At 34.4% G+C, this 19,391-nt stretch overlaps 2 protein-coding genes across 2 annotated transcripts in view; both read left to right on the forward strand.

Moving 5' to 3' along the window:
• The window catches only part of LOC136034648 (elongation factor Tu-like), a 235,032-nt gene that overhangs the window by 153,780 nt on the left and 61,861 nt on the right, over window positions 1–19,391 (forward strand). The window lies entirely within an intron of this gene.
• The window catches only part of LOC136034645 (phospholipase A-2-activating protein-like), a 42,254-nt gene that overhangs the window by 21,334 nt on the left and 1,529 nt on the right, over window positions 1–19,391 (forward strand). Inside the window, exons 6-10 of the mRNA XM_065715946.1 lie at window positions 3,130–3,264; window positions 5,155–5,344; window positions 8,985–9,213; window positions 11,811–11,924; window positions 16,429–16,581. Of these exons, the coding sequence (XP_065572018.1) occupies window positions 3,130–3,264; window positions 5,155–5,344; window positions 8,985–9,213; window positions 11,811–11,924; window positions 16,429–16,581 (821 nt within the window). The remainder of the gene's footprint in view (window positions 1–3,129; window positions 3,265–5,154; window positions 5,345–8,984; window positions 9,214–11,810; window positions 11,925–16,428; window positions 16,582–19,391) is intronic.

A 19,391-nucleotide genomic window follows, 5' to 3' on the forward strand; every position in this document is an offset into this window, starting at 1 on the left:
TATTGGGCGAAAAGACAAATACTTAGAAGGAGGTTGGGGATAGGATATATTCCTTTTGGGCATAGGAGTCGATCATCCAACTGAAAAAGAATCAGGGCAAATCCCAGATTAAATATCGTCTGGTAAATGAAGACTATGTGTTCCATAAACAGTTCACCACACAACGACAAATGCTGTGCAGAAATCCCATCAAATCCTCTAGACTTTTTTTTTCTTCAGCTTACCATTTGTAGAAATAAGTGGATTTGGAGCAGAAATTTTTTTTTTACAATGCTCAACCCATGGGGAAAATGGTACACAAGACGGTATTTGACTTGGCATATCTTTTACAAGACTGGAACACAATCTATTTGACCGAGACCGAACTTCTTCCGAACAAGACGAAATAAATCAACTCCGATGAAGAGAGAGAGCTGCTTTGCAAACTGGTGTTTAGTATAAATATACAGTTCTCGCAGCCACCCATCGCTCGGTTTATCCTCTTCAACTGCAGCCACCTTGTTGCGACTAGCCACCGGAGAACTAAATGCACTTAGGGACGGTTGGGTTAGCAGCCCCCCACCTGAAATTCATTGCTACGAATCCAGCCTCAGATGCCCCACTTACTTTCCCAAATGGACCCAGGCCTGCCCAAGGACGTACCCTTTTGAACATCGCTAACCAAGGTGGCATTAATGTTGCCACCTGGAATGTCCTGACGCTGAACCAGCCTGGTTCTAAGCTTTTTTTAGCAAAAGAACTAAAAAGATATAAAGTGACGATCGCAGGAATAACAGAAACGCACCTTACGGGAAGCGGTGAAGAAGACATTGGAGAAGGAAAGACACTGCTTTGGCCTGGCGGAATCCAAAAACTGAGCAGATTCACACGGTAAGACAGATCGTTGAGAAGACAGTGGAATTCAACAAAAAAGCCTACATAGCTTTCATTGATTTTCCTTCAGCCTTTGACACTGTTGACAGACCGTCCCTTTGACTAATCCTGAAAGCTGTGAGTCTACCCGCAAAGATAGTCAGCCTGTTCAAAGAACTTTACAGCAACACAGAAAGCTTCGTCCTGGTTAACGAGAAGCTCTCTTGTTCCTTCCCCATACAAAATGGAGTACGACAAGGATGCGCTACTGCACCTTAGCTGTTTAACTGCGTCATCGACCACATCCTGAGCATACATGAACATATAACACATCCTGAACATATATATATATATATATATATATATATATATATATATATATATATATATATATATATATATATATATATATATATATATATATATATATATATATATATATATATATATATATATATATATATATATATATATATATATATATATAGAAACTATTTGCCTCCAAAAGTATTTTGGAATAAAATACTAAGGTTCGACTTTGGGACGCAGCCTCTTTAACTCTTTAAGAAAACGAAGTTTTTTTCATATTTTCTTAGATAAAATGACTATTAGTCTTCCATTACGACACAACTGTTATTGGAACTTCAGAATTGTCAAAATCTCTACTCCTGAACAAAAACTGATCTTAAATATGAAAACATTTAACCATGAAGGGAGCAAGATGATAAAACCCTTATACATAAATTGCTCCTACCAGAAATATATAGATCAAATACTGTATAATGACTATCTATTATTGGCTACCCAGTAAACAAACCACCGCAACATTCTGGTTGGATAAAGTAAAATTCAGACTCACACAACTTATGCGATCATAATTCAAGTGGATCATGTCTAGACACTGGAGGGTAAGGGGGATTTGAAGAGTTCGGGAAACTTGCGAGTCCCTCCAGTTATAAACCAGAAAAAATAAGAAAATCAAGATGGAGATATTACCATTTTCTTTAAGTTCGAACTCTAGTAACAAAAATTTGGTTAGAGTAACACAGATTTTTATTCGTTTGTGGTTCTGAGAAGAAAAAAGACATCAATCCAAATCTGGAATACGATTTTTTCTTGTTTCAATAAAGTTAAAACTAAACAAGACAGATCAAGAAAAGAAAACTAGATTGAGAAAGAAAAGAAAACCTAAAAAAAAATTTAAGAAAGAGAAGACATAAGAAAACTAAACAGATTGCTTCAAAAATATCGACTGATGCTTTAGAATTTTCATGTAGTCATACCAATTTAGAAACAATAGTGTTGAAAAAAGTAACCTGAGAGCAGGCCTATTCATTCTGAGAAATGTCTTTTTTCTTCTCTCAATTTTATCAGTCCTTTGATTTTTTGTTCATTTTCGGTGATTTTTTTATGACACAATAAGACCGTCGTTCAAATATATGGCGGTCCCAGTGAAGAACCTACGATGCTGCTACGTTTAGTGGGGGGATTAAGGAGGCAAACAGTTTCTATGCGCTATATATATATATATATATATATATATATATATATATATATATATATATATATATATATATATATATATATATATATATATATATATATATGGTTTGATCCCGATAGGTATATCGTGGAACAAGATTTAGATAATTATGAGCCGTTTATGGATGAGGCATGATATGATATTATAAATGATACTTTTCGGTAATAAAGAGGGATCAAACGAAAAAACAGAACTTCTTCGTATATGTCAGAACAGGCTAGAACTAAAGATTTCAATGAAACATGAATTTTATTAAATTTAACTTGATTTTTTTAAAACGAATTTTTAGGGACTCCTCTTGGCATACTGTAGGGGTGACACATTTCTCTTGTGTACGCTAGAAAAATATACCGTGTCAGTGGAGGTAAATCTCATATTTTTGTTCGCCTATCATCGTTCAAGTGCATAGCAGCCTATTTGCTTGACCTTGCGTTTCAAACGTCCCGCGGTAATATTTTGAGCTTATATTGGTAAGCCTTTTTACTCTTGACACATTGTTATAAACAAAATAAAAATTCAATGTGGAGTTAGGGGGGGGGGGGGAGAGACAAAAAAAAAGTTCTGTCAATTCAATGTAAACATCCACAAGAGTATAGCACGTATAGTGTTTTAGAACACATAGCCAGTCGGCTACGTGTTCTAAAACGATTTCAGGAATCAACTAGTCAAGCTTTTGTCTAGTTTGGTTCTTTGGATCAAAATATCTTTTTAAATAATTTTCTTTCTTTTTTCAGTGATGGTATACTCAGAATATTTAGCAAAGATGTAAGTAGACAAGCTGCAGAAGACGTTCAGATGGCGTTTCAAGATGAAGTAATCAAAGTAGAAGTTGCTGTTCAGCAACAAAATGACGAGATTGATATTAAAAAGTGAGTTAGATAGCTAAATCGGAACGCTTTAGCTAAACTGAAGTTCTATTAGAGGTTAACGAACTGGCTGTAAAAAATGGGGAGCACAGTCAACTGCAGAAATATAATATAATCATATTGTTATGTTAACTTCCTAAAATATGATTTAGTTTTCCATGCCTCTTTTGTAACATACCTTTTTTTTTAACATTATTAGCAAAATTTCAGACATGAGTAGGAAGAAATTTGGGTGCAGAAACCATAAAAATACAAAGCTGTCGTCTAACTCTCAAATTAAATTATTAGCTGCTTAATTGGATGTGTATAAGAATACATTTGACTATTTTTAAATATCAATTGCAAAATTTCTAGTTTTTAGCTATTTGAGTTCTTGTTCACCTATGTGTCGCAAAAGGTTTTGGGCCTGATCAAACCCACATGTTCACAGCTCTCATACGGTGTGCTTCCGGATTTACTATTCCTCTTGCTACTGACTTGCTCCCCAAGACGTGTAAAGTTGCCCCGTAATATTTGTGTTTTAATATGAGAGACTAATTCAGGGATGCTCAGTTTTTAGGGGGGGGGGTACTTGTAAAAATTTAAAATACAGGTGGAATTTATGAAGAAATAAGAAAGTATAGGGAAACTTGAAATAACCGCACTGTTTCCTTATAAGAATAACTTTAGTACTGTTTTCCTGTAAAACAGAGCATGGAAGACCATAGGGTTTTAAAGAAGAAACAAAGTAATAGAATTAAATTCATGTTATTTCTTTATAGAATTTTCTCTTAAATTACGCACTTGCTGCAATGGTCCTCACCAATCTTGTCCCTGGGTTCTTTCTTCAGAGTCTATACAATAAATGTTCTTTGTTGGTTCTGCCCATTTTGACTTCATTTTCTCCTTCCCTATCAGCTCTTTCGATTGTTATTCTCTGACCTTGGCGTGTAATGTTGGGTCCAAGTCTTGTTAGTAATGACAAACCATGGCAAAAAGTGTGTTGATTAGCCTCGTTGAGAGCCATATATTGATCTATTATCATGCATTTTTGGTTTGAAATCGGGAAAAAAGCCCTCGTTCATGGCTGATAATTTCCTCAAATCTGTGATTTTATTTAGGATAGTTGGGATGTATCCTTCTTTTTATTAGGCGGGCTCAGAAATCATGATCTTCCAGAACCGTCTGTTTTGATCGTAGGGCCATATAAAAAGTTTGCCGACCACGATTTGACAATTGAATATGATGAAGCAATCGCTGATTAAAAAAAAAAGGATCACGGCTTCCTCTTCAATCTTTTCATACAAAATAATTAAATAAAAATTTTACCGAAACATTAAGCCGAATGAATAAGATCTGAGGGAGGAATTTAAGAGTAAAGTAGGTCAAAGGATATAATGCAACAGAATAAAATAATTTGATCCGATAAAATATTTAAATTGAAAAGGAAACTATTTTTAGTCTTCTGGTAGTTAGGGAGGAATATGGGTTAGAAATAATAGGTAAATTTAATATCCGAGAGATAAAACACACGGGATCATTTAAAGTCACATGCTTTAGCACAGGATGTCTAGGTATATATTTTGTTAGGAATGTGCTAGCTCTATTTTATTGTGCTAGGAATGGCTGAAATTAGTTTGAAAGGTATTTCCACGTTGGAATTTACTAAACAAGTCTGTTTTGCATTTTTGGCTTAATCTTTTTTTTATTTCAGTTTTCGTTGAATGGATGAAACAGAATTTTTCATATGAACTGTTCTGTGTTTTGCTTCATCCGTTGTGAGGGTTTTTTTTTTTTTTTTTTTTTTTTTTTTTTTTTTTTTTTTTTTTTTTTTTTTTTTTTTTTTTTTTTTTTAGTGATAAAGTTCAGCAGTATTGTGAAACTGTTGAAGTCGATATAGTTTCTTATTTTCAGCTTACCTGGCCCAGAATCACTTTTAGAACCCGGAACGAGAGATAGTCAGTTTAAAATTATTAATGAAAACAACGAAAGAATCTGTTATTCCTGGTCAGCGTCAAAACAAGAATGGGAAAAAATTGGGAATGTTGTTGGAGTGAATGATAAAAACAAACAATGTTCGAGTGGCAAAGAATATATGGGGAAAGTAAGATTTCCTTTGCTTTATTTTCCTTCTTTTATTTTCTTTTTGTTTTATTTTTTTTCGCTTCTAATACTGCTTATTATAGTCCTGTTATTGATATTTGAATGGACATGGCTGTAGAATCGATAAAGATGAAAAAACAGGATATCTTCACAAAATAGGGAATTAAATAATCAACTTTCAGATAAGGTTTCTTGGACATACTAAAGGAATTTGCTGAGCCAGGTGAGTAAAATTTTCAGAAATAAGCTGAGACATCAAATCCTGTAAATTTTTGAAAATCTTGTTCACCTTGCATAAGTTCATTTAGTCAGCTTTTGTTTCCAAAAGTTCCTAGACATTTATTTCCAAGTTTGGGTTAGGTGTTACCACAAGTTATAGCCTTTCTTCGCAAATCACATGTAAAAGGAACCACAGTTCTCTTTACACCTCAACACTTTCTGATATTATACATTTCTCTTTTTTTAGTAATACAATTCGTAGTGCAGTTGCATCAAATAGGAAAATTTAACGAAGCACTCATCTTTCAGCTTGTTTCGTTGCAAGTTTTGAAGTATTTATTGAATACTCGATGAAATGAATAAACGGATGGTTTTAATGGATGGAATAAACGGAGCCCGTTGATTTTAAACTAAAATCGAACAGATGTGGGCATCAAACCATGGCTAATTATAGGAAAGGCCAAGACAGATAGTCCGATTGAGTGAGAGACGAATCTGGCTTTAACCCCCCATATTGGTAGAATCGTATAAAAATGATGTTAGAGGCTTCTAAACTGAATAATTTGTTTATGTTTGGATAGCTGAAGGATTATAATAAATTAAAATAAAGGTATTTTTATGCTCAACGATAAGAAAACGGATAAACCCATATAAAGATGGTCCCAAATTGTGTTGTGGTATCCACAGATAGCTGTCTGTCCAGCACTCTTGTGCTAGTAAAATTTTTCTCTTGGAAAAAACGGCTAGTGAAAGAAACCGCGAATTTTCTATGTATAATTCCAGTGTGTGTAGTAAATTTGTTTCAGTCTGCTTTAAAAAGACCATAAACTTTAGCTAGGTTAGATATTCAGTTAGAGGTGACTATAAACTACCCCTCATCACAAGGCATCCATATGTAGCCCTATTTCCTCTTATAAAATATAACGTTGTGAATCAAGTCTTTCAGAAGTTAGTCTGGCCAAGTCAGTGGTCAAACTTTTTCGAGATTTCAGTTTGTGACCATTAATGTTATATAGTCAAAAAATTAGGAGCTTAAGTTCGTAAAAAAGAATTAGTTCGAAATTTTTTTTTTTGCCATTGGATGCCAAATAGTTTTGTTCACGCCCATTTGACCATGACATTTCTAAAATGAATTAACAAATGAATTAATGAATTAACGTCACTGAATTAACATTAAACTGAGCAACAAAATTTCTTTTGAATTTTCTCCTTTGTATTATTTTTATATACTTGATCAAATTGACACCTGAAAACACCAGTTATCTCGACTTTGTTAATTGAATAAGAAAAAAAGATGCAACCATCTAACTTCAGTTAATTCAGCCTGCTATGTTTAATACAAACTACTTTATTGGGTGTTCTCTTTTTCTTGAATATGTACAAACGTAAGGAACACAGACTAGAATTGTTTTTATCTATATTGACTGAGGTGGATGGGAGAGATTTGCTGTAAATCTAGGCAATCTGAAATGAGTTTCTCGTTTGGTTTTTCTTTAAGAAGTCAAGAGCTGAAGAATTTTTTATAGGGCAAGGAATATTTCTATAATACCCTGTTTTCTCAGGTATCAGAAAAAGTTTTCCTGTTGTTTCGCATATTTTGTAAATCGTACAACCTTAGGGAGAGGGAAGCATGAATTTTTAACTTTTTGGAAAAGTTAAAAATTGAAAAAGTTTTTTTTGGTGTTACCATTTCTAAGAGATGCACGATATATCGATGGAAATGAAAAAAGTAATACTTGTAACAGAAATTAAGCATGTTTTTTTTTTCGTTTTACACTCCCCCTATTCCAATTAAATCCTCATCTCTCTCCTTCACACACGATTTCTTCCATGGCCTCTTCAAATAATTAGAAGAAACCCAAACATTAAACTATAAGACTATTGCTGTTGAGCTGAAAAATTTTACAGTTGCCGTGATAAATGATAAATGATAAATTTTTCGTCGTGATAAATGTTTGTTAAGTAGCCAAAATTGTTTAAGTTGGCCACTAAATTACCGTAACAAAGAAATAATGCTCTAGAGTGAAGATCTGTGCGGATCTAGATCAAAAATTGGGCAAGTCAAATTGCTTAAACTTTTTGGCTCAATCAAATCTTTACCCTTTAATTGTAGTGATTAAATAGACGTAAATACTCTAGCAAGTGCTTTAGCATCTATCATTAGCAAGTTTGGCATCTAGTATCTTTAGTAAAATTTTACTTCACTGGAAGTGTGTAGATGAAATTGGCTACCTTAAAAAGTAGGATCGTATGTTCTTTTTTGTGCAGTTTTTTTTTACTCTACACTTACTTTAGCATCTATCATTAGTAAGTTCGGTATCTAGAATCTTTGGCAAAATTTTACTGTATTGGAAGTGTGTAGATGAAATTGGCTACCTAAAAAAGTAGGATCGTATGTTCTTTTTTGTCCAGATTTTTTTTTCTCTTCTTTTTTTTACTTACTTTAGCATCCATCACTAGCAAGTTCGGCATCTAGCATCTTTAGATTCATCTAGCAAAATTTTACTGCATTGGAAGTGTGTAGATGAAATTGGCTACCTAAAAAAGTAGGATCGTATGTTCTTTTTTGTGCGTTTTTTTTTTTTTACTGAAAAGTCTGCAATAATGTTTTTAGTAAAACATTTCACTGTGTTTGAAAGTTTGCTATTGCATTAGTGTGCCTGTTTTTAGGCTCACTCCAAATTTAACAAAGAACGTGTAACAGCTATGAAACTAACCAGCTGCTTATTAAATGTCCCTTAAATGAGTATCATACTGTGTTTTGGCAAATCCCTATCGTGTGTTGAGGAAGCCGTCACTTCCTCAACGTAGCCAAAGCTAAAGCGCCCATTTGCCCTTCTTCAAAAATAGGTTATGGTGTTACTAAGTTTCGTTGGCTCCATACTGGGGGATCAGCTTTGAAAAATAAAGGAAATAAAAAGATGGACATGAAGCAGTATCGTTGCACCTCAATTGATTGAACAATACGTATGGCTATTTCATTCGCTTTCCCTTCTTTCTTTCTTTTTATGACAGGATATCACGTTTTATTACTTATCAATGCCAGGGGTAATAAAAAAAATAGGAGAGAGATAGGGGACGTCGTACCAGTATGTCTTCAGAAAACACACTACTGTAAGGCAGCTGCACGTAGAATCAGAGGTGTAATTTTAAACTTCTGTTTCCACGGCCGCAGCGTCAGATACAACCTAGTAATGTACGAATGTGTAACTTAGCTTTTAGAACCTAGCCGCTCAACGGTTTGTTTTTAAACAATATGTCCTCCCATAAAAGTAGAAAAAGTGAAAATCATCTATCGGTTTTTCCACTCCTGTAAAATCAGTTTTATATCACATGACGCGTTTTGGGTTACCGCAGCCAAATGGTATGGAAAATCATCGTATTTACAACGAGTGTTGAAGTTATGACTTTTTGTTTCCTAGCGCTACGACTTTGTGTTTGATGTAGATGTGCAAGAAGGTCTTCCGCCTATTCAACTTCCATTCAATGAGGGAGACGATCCCTATATGGCAGCTCAAAAATTCTTAACTGAAAATGAACTGAGCCAACATTTTTTGGATGAAGTAGCTAATTTTATTATTAAAAATAGCAATTGGAATGCTACAAAACTTCAATCTAGCTCCAGCAGCTCCTACGTAGATCCATTTACCGGTAAGTTGACTTTACATTTAGGTAGCGATTAATTAATAAATGAATTATATTTAATAAAAAGTATAAGTGGATTACAAATGAATAAGAGGTTTTGCAGATCTCGTCTGCTTAGTTGAAACCATTGCGTCGACTCTTTATGGGCGTACTCTGTGTGCCCCTTCTTATAGGGTAGTGTATTGCTCTTGGAGTCAATATATCTTATATAAGGTAATTTTTTAGCGTGTATTTTTTAGTGGAATAAGAAGGAAGAAAAGGAAAATTACTTAAGGACTACTCACCTTCACCTCAAAAATAAGCTAAAGTCACTACATAATACTATATACGTATAATATATGCTATAATATAATATTACTAATCAAAATGTATCATTGATCTACCACCTGTATTTACGAGGCCATCATAGACACACTGATTTTTATCTAAAAGTTATGGTTAGAAGATGTGCACTAACTAACAAGAATGCCTCTAGCATGAGAGAAATGATTTATATCTGTTATTGAAGGTGACAAAAAGTGATCCTTCATACTGAACACCAAACACTTGAATTGACAATTTCGAGCTTAGGCAGGATAGTTCTTTCCCGACTCAAAAAGTTACTCCTTTCTTTTTTTTTAATTTGCAGGTCTGTAAAAGTCTGTAAACCAATTGTAAACCTGGGTAAATAACTATGCATTTAACCCTTCTTTTATATAATGGTTTTAAAGTGCCAGAGGTTAGAAAATGACCAGCGCTGTAATGATCATGTTATTAGGATGTGTTGAATGCTCCTCCTAGCGAGACAAATAATTTGTTCCTGTTATATAGTTAAGGGATGTTTTAAAGAATATTTAAGTTTTCATGGTTACCGTACAATTTCAAGCTGAATCCAATAAAAAAAGACCGTATGTTCAAACTAAGCCGTTGAAACTCTTCCCTGAACCCTCTTAAAAGGCGGGATGCTTAAACCATAGCCCAGGAAGCAAACATTTGGAGCATTAAAATTTCCGTGGCTTTGTGAATACACTGAAGCTGAACAATCACCTAAACTAATGAAGCTAGAAACGTGAAATTTATGTAGAGTATTTTAGAACAATGAGAATGGATATAGGCTATAAAAATCTGACAAATACGTTCTATAAAACCTAAAAAAATGGAAATATGACGTCGTGATTACAAATTTGTGATGGCCCTAAGCATGAGCTACCAACCGTAGCTAGTGGAGAGAGGTGGAGCTATTTTTGCAAAGGCCAAAGGCACAAGCAAACGGATAGAGCCGGTAAAACTAAGTGAGTTGAGAGAGCTGATGAAGGTAGAGAGAATGGAGCGAGGTGACTAAAAGCCGGTGCGATCGCCGTCTTTTTACTTGATAAAGTTAAAAAGAAACAGGGAGTGACTGGTGGCCCGCTTTCGAGGTTCAAAGATCTGACTAACCTAAGGGAGGTGGTGAAAAGTTGCTGCAAGATGACACTGGTAGAATAAAAGCCAGTTCTCTGGTTAGCAGTACACTATAAACAAAGTTGTCATCATGTAGAGAGTCATCAAAAATACAATGCAAACTATTTTGAAATCATGAAAGTAATTTGCTAGTAAGATCTGAGAAAAATCCCCTAAACTCCACACTTTACAAAATATCCCATTACATGAAGAGTTATCACAAATATATTACAATCCAAATTAGGGGGTGCTATTTACAGGTATTCCTCTGAAAATGCACCTTGTACAGTTTTACATTGCATGGAAAGTCATCGAAAGTATACTGTAAGCCAAAAAAAAAATAGTGTTTAAAACATACTTTTCTGTAGTTTGAACATTAAGTGCCTCAGGCGTCTTCCGACTTTTTCGAAATGTCAGTTGTATATACTTTTATTCGGATATATTTAAAGGAGGCCAGAGTAAAGCGAGTTTATTTCAAGTACTGTTAACCAGAGCTACCAACCGTAATGAGCCAAGGGAGGTTATAAAAGGCCCGCAAAAATCTTGCGAGTTTTTATTGGCGAGCGCCAGTTCCGGAGCGCCACGCGATCAAACCAAAGGCTATTTGCTAAGGTCAAAGTCCCAGGCACATTGAATCCAAGTTAGGTCCATTTAGGATGACCGAAGGCGTGAGGGGCCTTAGAGGTGAAGACACAAAGCCTGCAAAATGATCTTTTTGGTTTCCAGGAGGCCTGCTAAAGAAACGATTAATAATTTTTTATGTTTCTCATTTCTCCCTTAAATTCTTCTTTTAGGATGGGAAGGGACTCTTTCATAATTTACAAAAGAATTGAAAAAGAGCCTTAAAAAAAGTCAAGGGAAAATCCAAATCCATTTTAAGTAAATACAAACAAGAAGACAGAGTATAGTTATTCATGATTAAACGATGCACTTAGCAATGGGGAGGGATGATGGTGAACTATTTTTTTTTTATAATAGTAGATCACTTTGGTGGGGATAATAGGGAGTTATTTTTGTGGCCAGGTTAGAAGATTGAGCTCTAAGATGGGGACAGATTTTGACGGAAGATTTTATTTTCCTGAAATCCTATTTGGTCTCAATTCTCCAATATTTTTGTTAAAATAGACTTCAGAATAATCTGAATTGTACATTTAGGTATTAACTCATTTTTCTTTCTTGGACAGGTGCTGGTCGCTATGTTCCATCTGGAAATGCTGCTACAACTACTTCTGCATCTAAATACTTCCCTCAAACAAATCCTGTTCGCATCGAACAAGCAAATATCAAGGGAATCGTAGGTAAGCTTAAATGATTATCGACTTGGTGGAAATGATGAAAGAGGTTGAGAGCCATGGCTAATTGGAGTAAAGCCAAGACAGACAGTCTCAGTGAGAGGCTAGACTGGCATATCCCTTTTTTAGAATTGCATAAAATGGTGTCATTTCACGTGTTGAAGAGTTTGTTATCCCTCCCTTGATTTTTGTATTACAATAATCTTGATGGAAGTGATGAATACGATCAGTGTAACGTAACTAAGGGATAATATAGAATAGCAATTATGAAAAAAACAAGGTGCAATAGTTGTGAAAAAAAGAAAAACAGAAAACTTAAATTCTCCTTTAACACTAAAAAACAAATCGTTATTGAAAAGAAGAAAATTTTTGTATGATTACTGCAGTTTAGTTTTCTTATTTTCCATCAATTTCAGTGTTTTTTTTTTTGCCATCTTTTCCTTTTGTGCAGATATGGTATGGATCTACCCATGCCAATTTTCACAAGATTTTTCGTAATCAACTTGTATAACATTATCTTTTGCTATTTTTCTTATGCTGTGTTAAGCTAAGTTTGTTAAAAAAAGATAAAATAGACGATTCAACCCCTTTTCAGGTTACTGTTTCATATATAAATGAGTCATTAAACTAGTATTTGAATTCTGAATTCAAAAGTAACTGAATTCTGACAACCTTACTTATTTGAGAGTTAATTTAGTTTGGTTTTATGCGATATTATTGGATACAAAACGGAATTGTATGAGCGAGATATCTTTCTTTTCCTGATTTCTAGTTACTGATATGCCAAGAAGACGCAGGGTTAATTTAAAAGTATATGATTTTAAAATACTAAAAAAGAAATTCTAGATTCTGAAGGTATTACATCTTTTCTGTGCAACTATTGAATACAGCAAATATATGTTTATCCGAATAAAACTATTCTTCGGACAGTAGCTAAATAACGACTGGAAACTAAACCTCACAGAAAACAGAGAGCCAGGATAATTCATTCATCCGATGAGTTAATCATACCAAATGATGCACTAACTGGTGTTAGCGCAATAAAGCACTTGGGTCAATGGAAACAAAATTATATAAGCATCATGCTTCAGTTGCGTGTACATAATGTATTATTTACATTAATATCAGAAGGGCAAGTCTTTATTTTATTTTTCTTCTTGCATTGTTTAGAACACTAAACGGCATGGCAAAAGTCCTTATGACTGTTCAAAGGTCAAAATATCAGTTTTATCTCCCTCTGTTTTGTTTCACTTGCAGAAATATTTGTGTTGCGAGAGCAACACTTTGGTTTTGTCCTGTTTTTTTTTTTTCCTATGCCGCCGATCTCAGCTTATTCCTGGAAACTGGTAGGGGTCTAACCTGTGCGGTTTTTACGGAAAGTGTGGACCTCAGGGCGGATTGCTGAATATGACATTACATTTTGGAAAGCTCTGCTGAACTCTTGCCTGGGGCCAAAAAGGATGGTTTTTGCTTGTCCACGAGCCAGAGCCTATGGTGTGCGAAGTGAAGTGGAGTTATATAGCCTATGTCAGAGAGGAGTATCTGAAGTTGTGCAGACAAGCTTTCGTTTCATCAAACCATGTTTCTGCTTTCGAGTGGAAAGCTCCGCTCTAGCAGGCAGGCACCATTTTCAAATTGAAGATGGACTAAAATCTATAAGTGTTAAATATATGCAGCAGTTACCCGGCCCCACAGCCAATATATCTTCTTTGAGTGATAAATAGAAAAATTTACAGAAGCAAAAATGTGGCATTTTCCCACTGGTCCGAAAGTGCTGCCGTCTATTGTTTCTACCCATTTCTGTTCGTGATTTCAGCTGAGTTTATCATTCGGTTTTCTGGGCTTGGGATTGCGGTAGAGAAATGGTATCAGATGTGCCTAATAAACTTTAAAAGTTCTCTCATTCCTAAAGAAATTGGAGCTAATCCTTTGCTCCTTTCTAAGTGGTGACGTTAGAAATTTGGCCTACGGCAAAAAAAAATTAACTTTTGAACTAAGACAGCTAGAATTTTTATTTCGACGGCAATCGATAGCTCTTTATGAGTTGATCAAACTATATGACATCCATTTTTTGGTACAAAAATTCCTTCATGAGGTATACCAGTTTGAAAGTTTCAAGGGGTTGACAACTTCAGTAGTAAGGTACACACGGAAACGAAATGTAGGTCGATATAAATTGTGAGACATATAGAGGACTTGTAAGCAATAGTCGGCTGTTAGGTAATAATCACCTTTGGCAATGAGAGGTTAGCAACTTTTGATAGTTGGTGTATCTATTATTTGTTTCCAGTATATTAGATGGTAAAACCAATTTGGTTCCAGTGGTAAGACATGTAGGGGACTTGTAAGTAATAATCTGCTGTTAGGCTACAGTCAACTTCAGCGATGAGGGGTTTGCAACTATGCTAGTTGGTGTACCCATTTATTTGTTTCCGGTGAACTTGATGTCTATCACGGGAGAGGGACTTATAGGTAAGAATCGGTTCACTCTGGGTGAGAAACGGCTGTTAGTTCATAATAATCTTCGGCAATAAGGGGTTTGCCACTTTTGCTAGTTGGTGTACCTATTATTTGTTTCCGGTATATTTGATGGTTAAACCAATTTGGTTCCAGTGGTAAGACATGTAGAAGTCTTGTAAGTAATAATCGGCTGTTGGGCTACAATCATCTTCAGCGATGAGGGGTTTGCAACTTTTGCTAGTTGGTGTACCCATTTATTTGTTTCCGGTGAACTTGATGTCTATCACAGGAGAGGGACTTGTAAGTAAGAATCTGTTCACTTTGGGCTAGAAATTTGTACAAACTGGTGCCCATTGTATTCGATCTCTTTCAATCTGACAGTATTAAGTGTTTACGCAACGGGTACAAACGATAACGTAAAACAATGATGTAGTTTCGTAATAATTGGTGTCACCTATGGTATTTCAATTCTGAAAAGTTACGGATAGCTTTATAATACCAACTAGATTATATAAGATATTGTTCCAAGTTTTCATCCGTCACGATGTCTATGATTGAAAAGGATAAAGTTCAACTGGCTGCAAAGTCAATTTAGTCCCTTCTTTCGATGTTATTTTGTAGTTGTTGTTTCTTGAACGCTGAGGGATAGCCTTTGGTCATGTGATAACTGATTGCGTTCTCGTTTGAACATACCGTTTTAAAAACTTCGATAGGCTGACAACTTCATCATTTAACTGATAGTGAAGAAACAAGCACCAACGAGAATGTAAAACAATGAGATAGTTTCGTAATAATTAATAGAATGTCATCTATGGTATTTTGATCCTGAAAAGTTAGGGATAGCTTTATAATACCGACTAGATTATATAAGAGATTGTTCCGAGTTTCCATCCATCACGATGTCTACGATTGAAAAGTTAATTTAGTCCCTTCATTCGATACTATTTTGTTGTTGCTTTTTCAACGCTGAGGAATAGCCTTTGATCATGTGGCTACTGATCGATAGCGAAGAAACAAAACCAAAGTGTTGCTCTCGCAACACTTTAGTCGGCAAAACCGGACAAAGGTTGCCACAATACTTCACGTTGCCTGGGCAACGTCGGTCTAGTTTTTCTTTGGTTTTGTCCTCTTGTTTAATAGGCTATTAACACGTCTATCAAAATATGTGATGCAAGCCTACGTCTATTCAATAGATTATATTATGATAATGCGTCTATTCCGTGAATGATATTAAGCATATATTGTTGGGTATACATCTGTATGCTTAGTTGTTATGCAGTTATGTACACAGTATTTGAGTATATGGGTGTTTTTAAGAATACAGCTGGCATATATATGACATTAAACGATTTATTTCATAAAATAAGTTTAAGAGTGGAGAATAATGGATTTTCGTCATATTTTTATAAAAAAAAACTGGTAATTGTAAAAATATTTGTATAATATTTTTATTCCCTTTAACAAGGAATAACAACAATTCAAAAACTTTAAAAAAGAAAACCAAAAGTTTAGATCTTACTTGATATCGTAGTTAGAAATCAGACTTGCTTTAATAATAAACTATCTTTGAAAAGACATTAGTATGAAAAGACAGCAAATTATCTCAAACTGTCTGCGGTTAAAAGACAAGCGACAATGAGAATCTATGTATAGAAACCTGCTGCGTTCCAAGTGCCGGGGCCAGGACGACAGTATGAAAAGACAGCAAAATGTCTGCGGTTAGGAGACAAGCGTTGAGAATCCATATATAGAAGCCTGCCGCGTGCCAGGGTCTGGCAGATGGTAATTGTAAAAATATCCGTATACATTTTAACAGGGGATTACAAAAATTCAAAAACTTTAAAAAAGAAAACAGAATTTTGAAGCGTAGTAGATATCGTTGTTAGAAATCGGTTTGCTTTACTAATCAACTATCTTTGAAAAGACCTCTCAAGTCGAAAATCTATATTAATCTACAGTGTAACTTTCATTTTCCATTAAGTAAACGATTAAAACCGCTTAAATGTCGACTAGTCCCCAGCCCTGATTAATATACACGTCTTTATTACAGCTAAATTGAAGGATTTCAATGCCAAATTACCCTCTGAACTATCTGTCACCTCTGATGCCCTTGACTCTTTGGAAGGATTAATGCTGGGAACAAGCGAGACAAATGCTGATCGTCTTTTAGCAATTCTTGCCACAACGATGCATTGGCCTAACGGTGAGCTGATTTAAGCAATCAATGGAAAAATTATAATTTTTGCATATAAAACTGCATTTCCCAGGAAACCAGAGGAAATGTTTTACAATTAATCTAGCTGGGTTTAAACAAAAAACTTTTATCATGCATTTTTTGTGTTGATTGTTCTAACTACTAATATTTTTTCTAAACTCCAGTGCAAAGCTAATATCAAAAGTAGAATGATAGACATTTTATTGCCGTTGATCTTCTTCCGTTAAATTTTTTTCAGCAGAAACATTGGCGGCATTAGGAAAAAATGCGAAATTTATTGTAATAGTAATTTTGTAATATTCATGATGTATTTGAACAGGTTTCTGCTTTTTAACGGAAAGCATTTCGTTCTTTCACTCACAAAAAACAAATCTTGTAAATTTAGGCGTGAAGTACTAAAGGTGATATGTACCAATCTTGGGTCCTTTCGTTATTGGTCGTAATGGGCTATTTCTGGCGTGCTAAATGAAACCATATGCAAATATCAAACATGGGGTTTACATGCAAATTAGTGTACCACACCGTATCTACGGTTTGTTCATTGAAATTTTTGCAGAAGTGTATACACATAATGAAACCTTTGCACGCAATGGGAAATGTAATTTTCGTGGGATTTTGAGTCTATTGTTCTCTTCTTTGAGCATTAACGTTCTGCAAAAATACTATTTCCAGAACAGGAAAGGGAGTTAACAACAAGGAGTCAAAATTTTTGCTCTGACGCCCCTGTTAAAACTCCAACAATGTTAGGAAAATTTAATATGTGTGGGCCCTGAAAACAGGTTTATTTAGTTCAGTTTCACAACTTAAGTTGATTTAACACGTTGTTATCACTCTTATTAAATGAGCTGTAGTAATGAAATATTTCATTTTGGACATTAGTTGTGTTTTTGAACTTTAAGAATAACCTTAGAAAGCTGCATAAAATGGCTGTTGCAGTTTTGACCTCAATTTTCGGAAAATTTTTCCATTCTCCAATAACCCACCTAATTGTTTATGTGGTTTGCATTTCTGTTTGCTCTGTAAAGACAGTGTCATCACTAGCTTTATAGATTTTCATGATTATTTTTTTCCTTCTCTGCTTCCCTTTCAACCCCATTTAGACCTGATTATGTCCCTTTAAGAATGGTAATTGAAAAATTTCCGAAATGTTATTCATTTAAAGTATTTAATCGAAACAAATGGAAATACAACATTTAACTTTTTGGTAAAACAAAATCTACTTTTTACTAAAATAATTTTTAAATGAAGCAAGTAAGAAAAACGCTGGAAATCTTAGATTAGGCAAGATAACAATATTCCCATAAAATGCTTTAAGTAATTTGTATGTAGTCTTGGCAGTTTGAAAAGGGTTGGATGGAAGAGGAGTGACTGCCGTTCTGTCGATCTTGGGTTTTTGTCACCGTAATAAACTTGTAAAATTTAAATAATAATTAATTTAATTGAAAGTTTGAGCTATTAAAGGTATATAGATATTAAAAGGTAAAATTGTCTCTCCATTTTCTACCATGATTGTGCCAGCAAATGTCAGTTCAAATTTCTTTATTCCTACTAACTTTCAACCTGGCAACGATTTCCGTTCTCATTCTGTTCTCAAAAAGGATTTATTTGTTGTGCGGTTTCGCAGACGCAATCATCAGATCTTTACATATATATGTATATATATATATATATATATATATATATATATATATATATATATATATATATATATATATATATATGGCCAGTGTATTCTCCTGATGAGCCCTTATGTTGGGTGTTGCCTCTGAATTATTTGTCTATATTATTTTTTCTATGGTTTGGTAAATGACGACTTATACTTATTGACGACATGACTGCCTGTCCATGGATTATTCTTTATGGTTGATTGTGTGTGGCTATGCTGTTTGACCTATGTGATTGTATGGATGAGTAGGGTTAAGGCCTCATTCAAGTGCTGGTCTATATTAATCACTAATTTAGGAAAACAGTCTTCCTTTTCTCCTTCTGTCTCCTTTTTTTTTTTTTTTTTTTTTTTTTTTTTTTTTTTTTTTTTTTTTTTTTTTTTTTTTTTTTTTTTTTTTTTTGTGTTTGTGCTGTAGCATTGGTGATTTCTCTTTTCATGATATATATATATATATATATATATATATATATATATATATATATATACTTTTTATAGATTTGGATTGATGCTTGCCAATGCAATCTTGTGAAAAATTCAGTGTTATTTTATCCTGAGTATAATCGTTTTAGACCAAAATTTTGATAAAGAACTTACAGGTCCAGTAAGACTTCCATGCCCAAGTAAATTTGGTTGGTAATGCATTTGCTTCGTCATAGAAACACATTTAGAAATCGCTTTGAACGCCACTATTCAGTGTAAATGATAAATATAATGACAAATGAAGCTTCCTGATTAGTAAAATTAGAAGTTCTGAACACAGAGCTCTACAGTCTAGAACTGGATTCTTGGGTTTAACTTGTTGCAGTCAAGCATCAAATTTTACTTGCGAATAAGAAGTGACTAGAATATTCATCACTCGGCACACATATGTCTATACTAGATATACTTGTGAACGCTGTGTAATTAAACCAAGTTCGTAATGTCTAATAAAATAAATTATGATTGTTGTGTGTGGACTTGTAAAACTGAGTTGAGGCTCAGGCCAGAAAGGCCTGTTGTCACCACACCAAAAGGAATAATAATATTGCACCAATAGCGCTGGGCAATTGATGCCCCTCGGGCTTGGTAACTGAGATAGGTCTTCATAATCCTTTTCTTGCCTCTTTTCCATTGGTAGCATCAAAGTTTCAAC

Source organism: Artemia franciscana, chromosome 13 (genome assembly GCF_032884065.1).
Source record: "Artemia franciscana chromosome 13, ASM3288406v1, whole genome shotgun sequence".
Taxonomy (NCBI): domain Eukaryota; kingdom Metazoa; phylum Arthropoda; class Branchiopoda; order Anostraca; family Artemiidae; genus Artemia; species Artemia franciscana.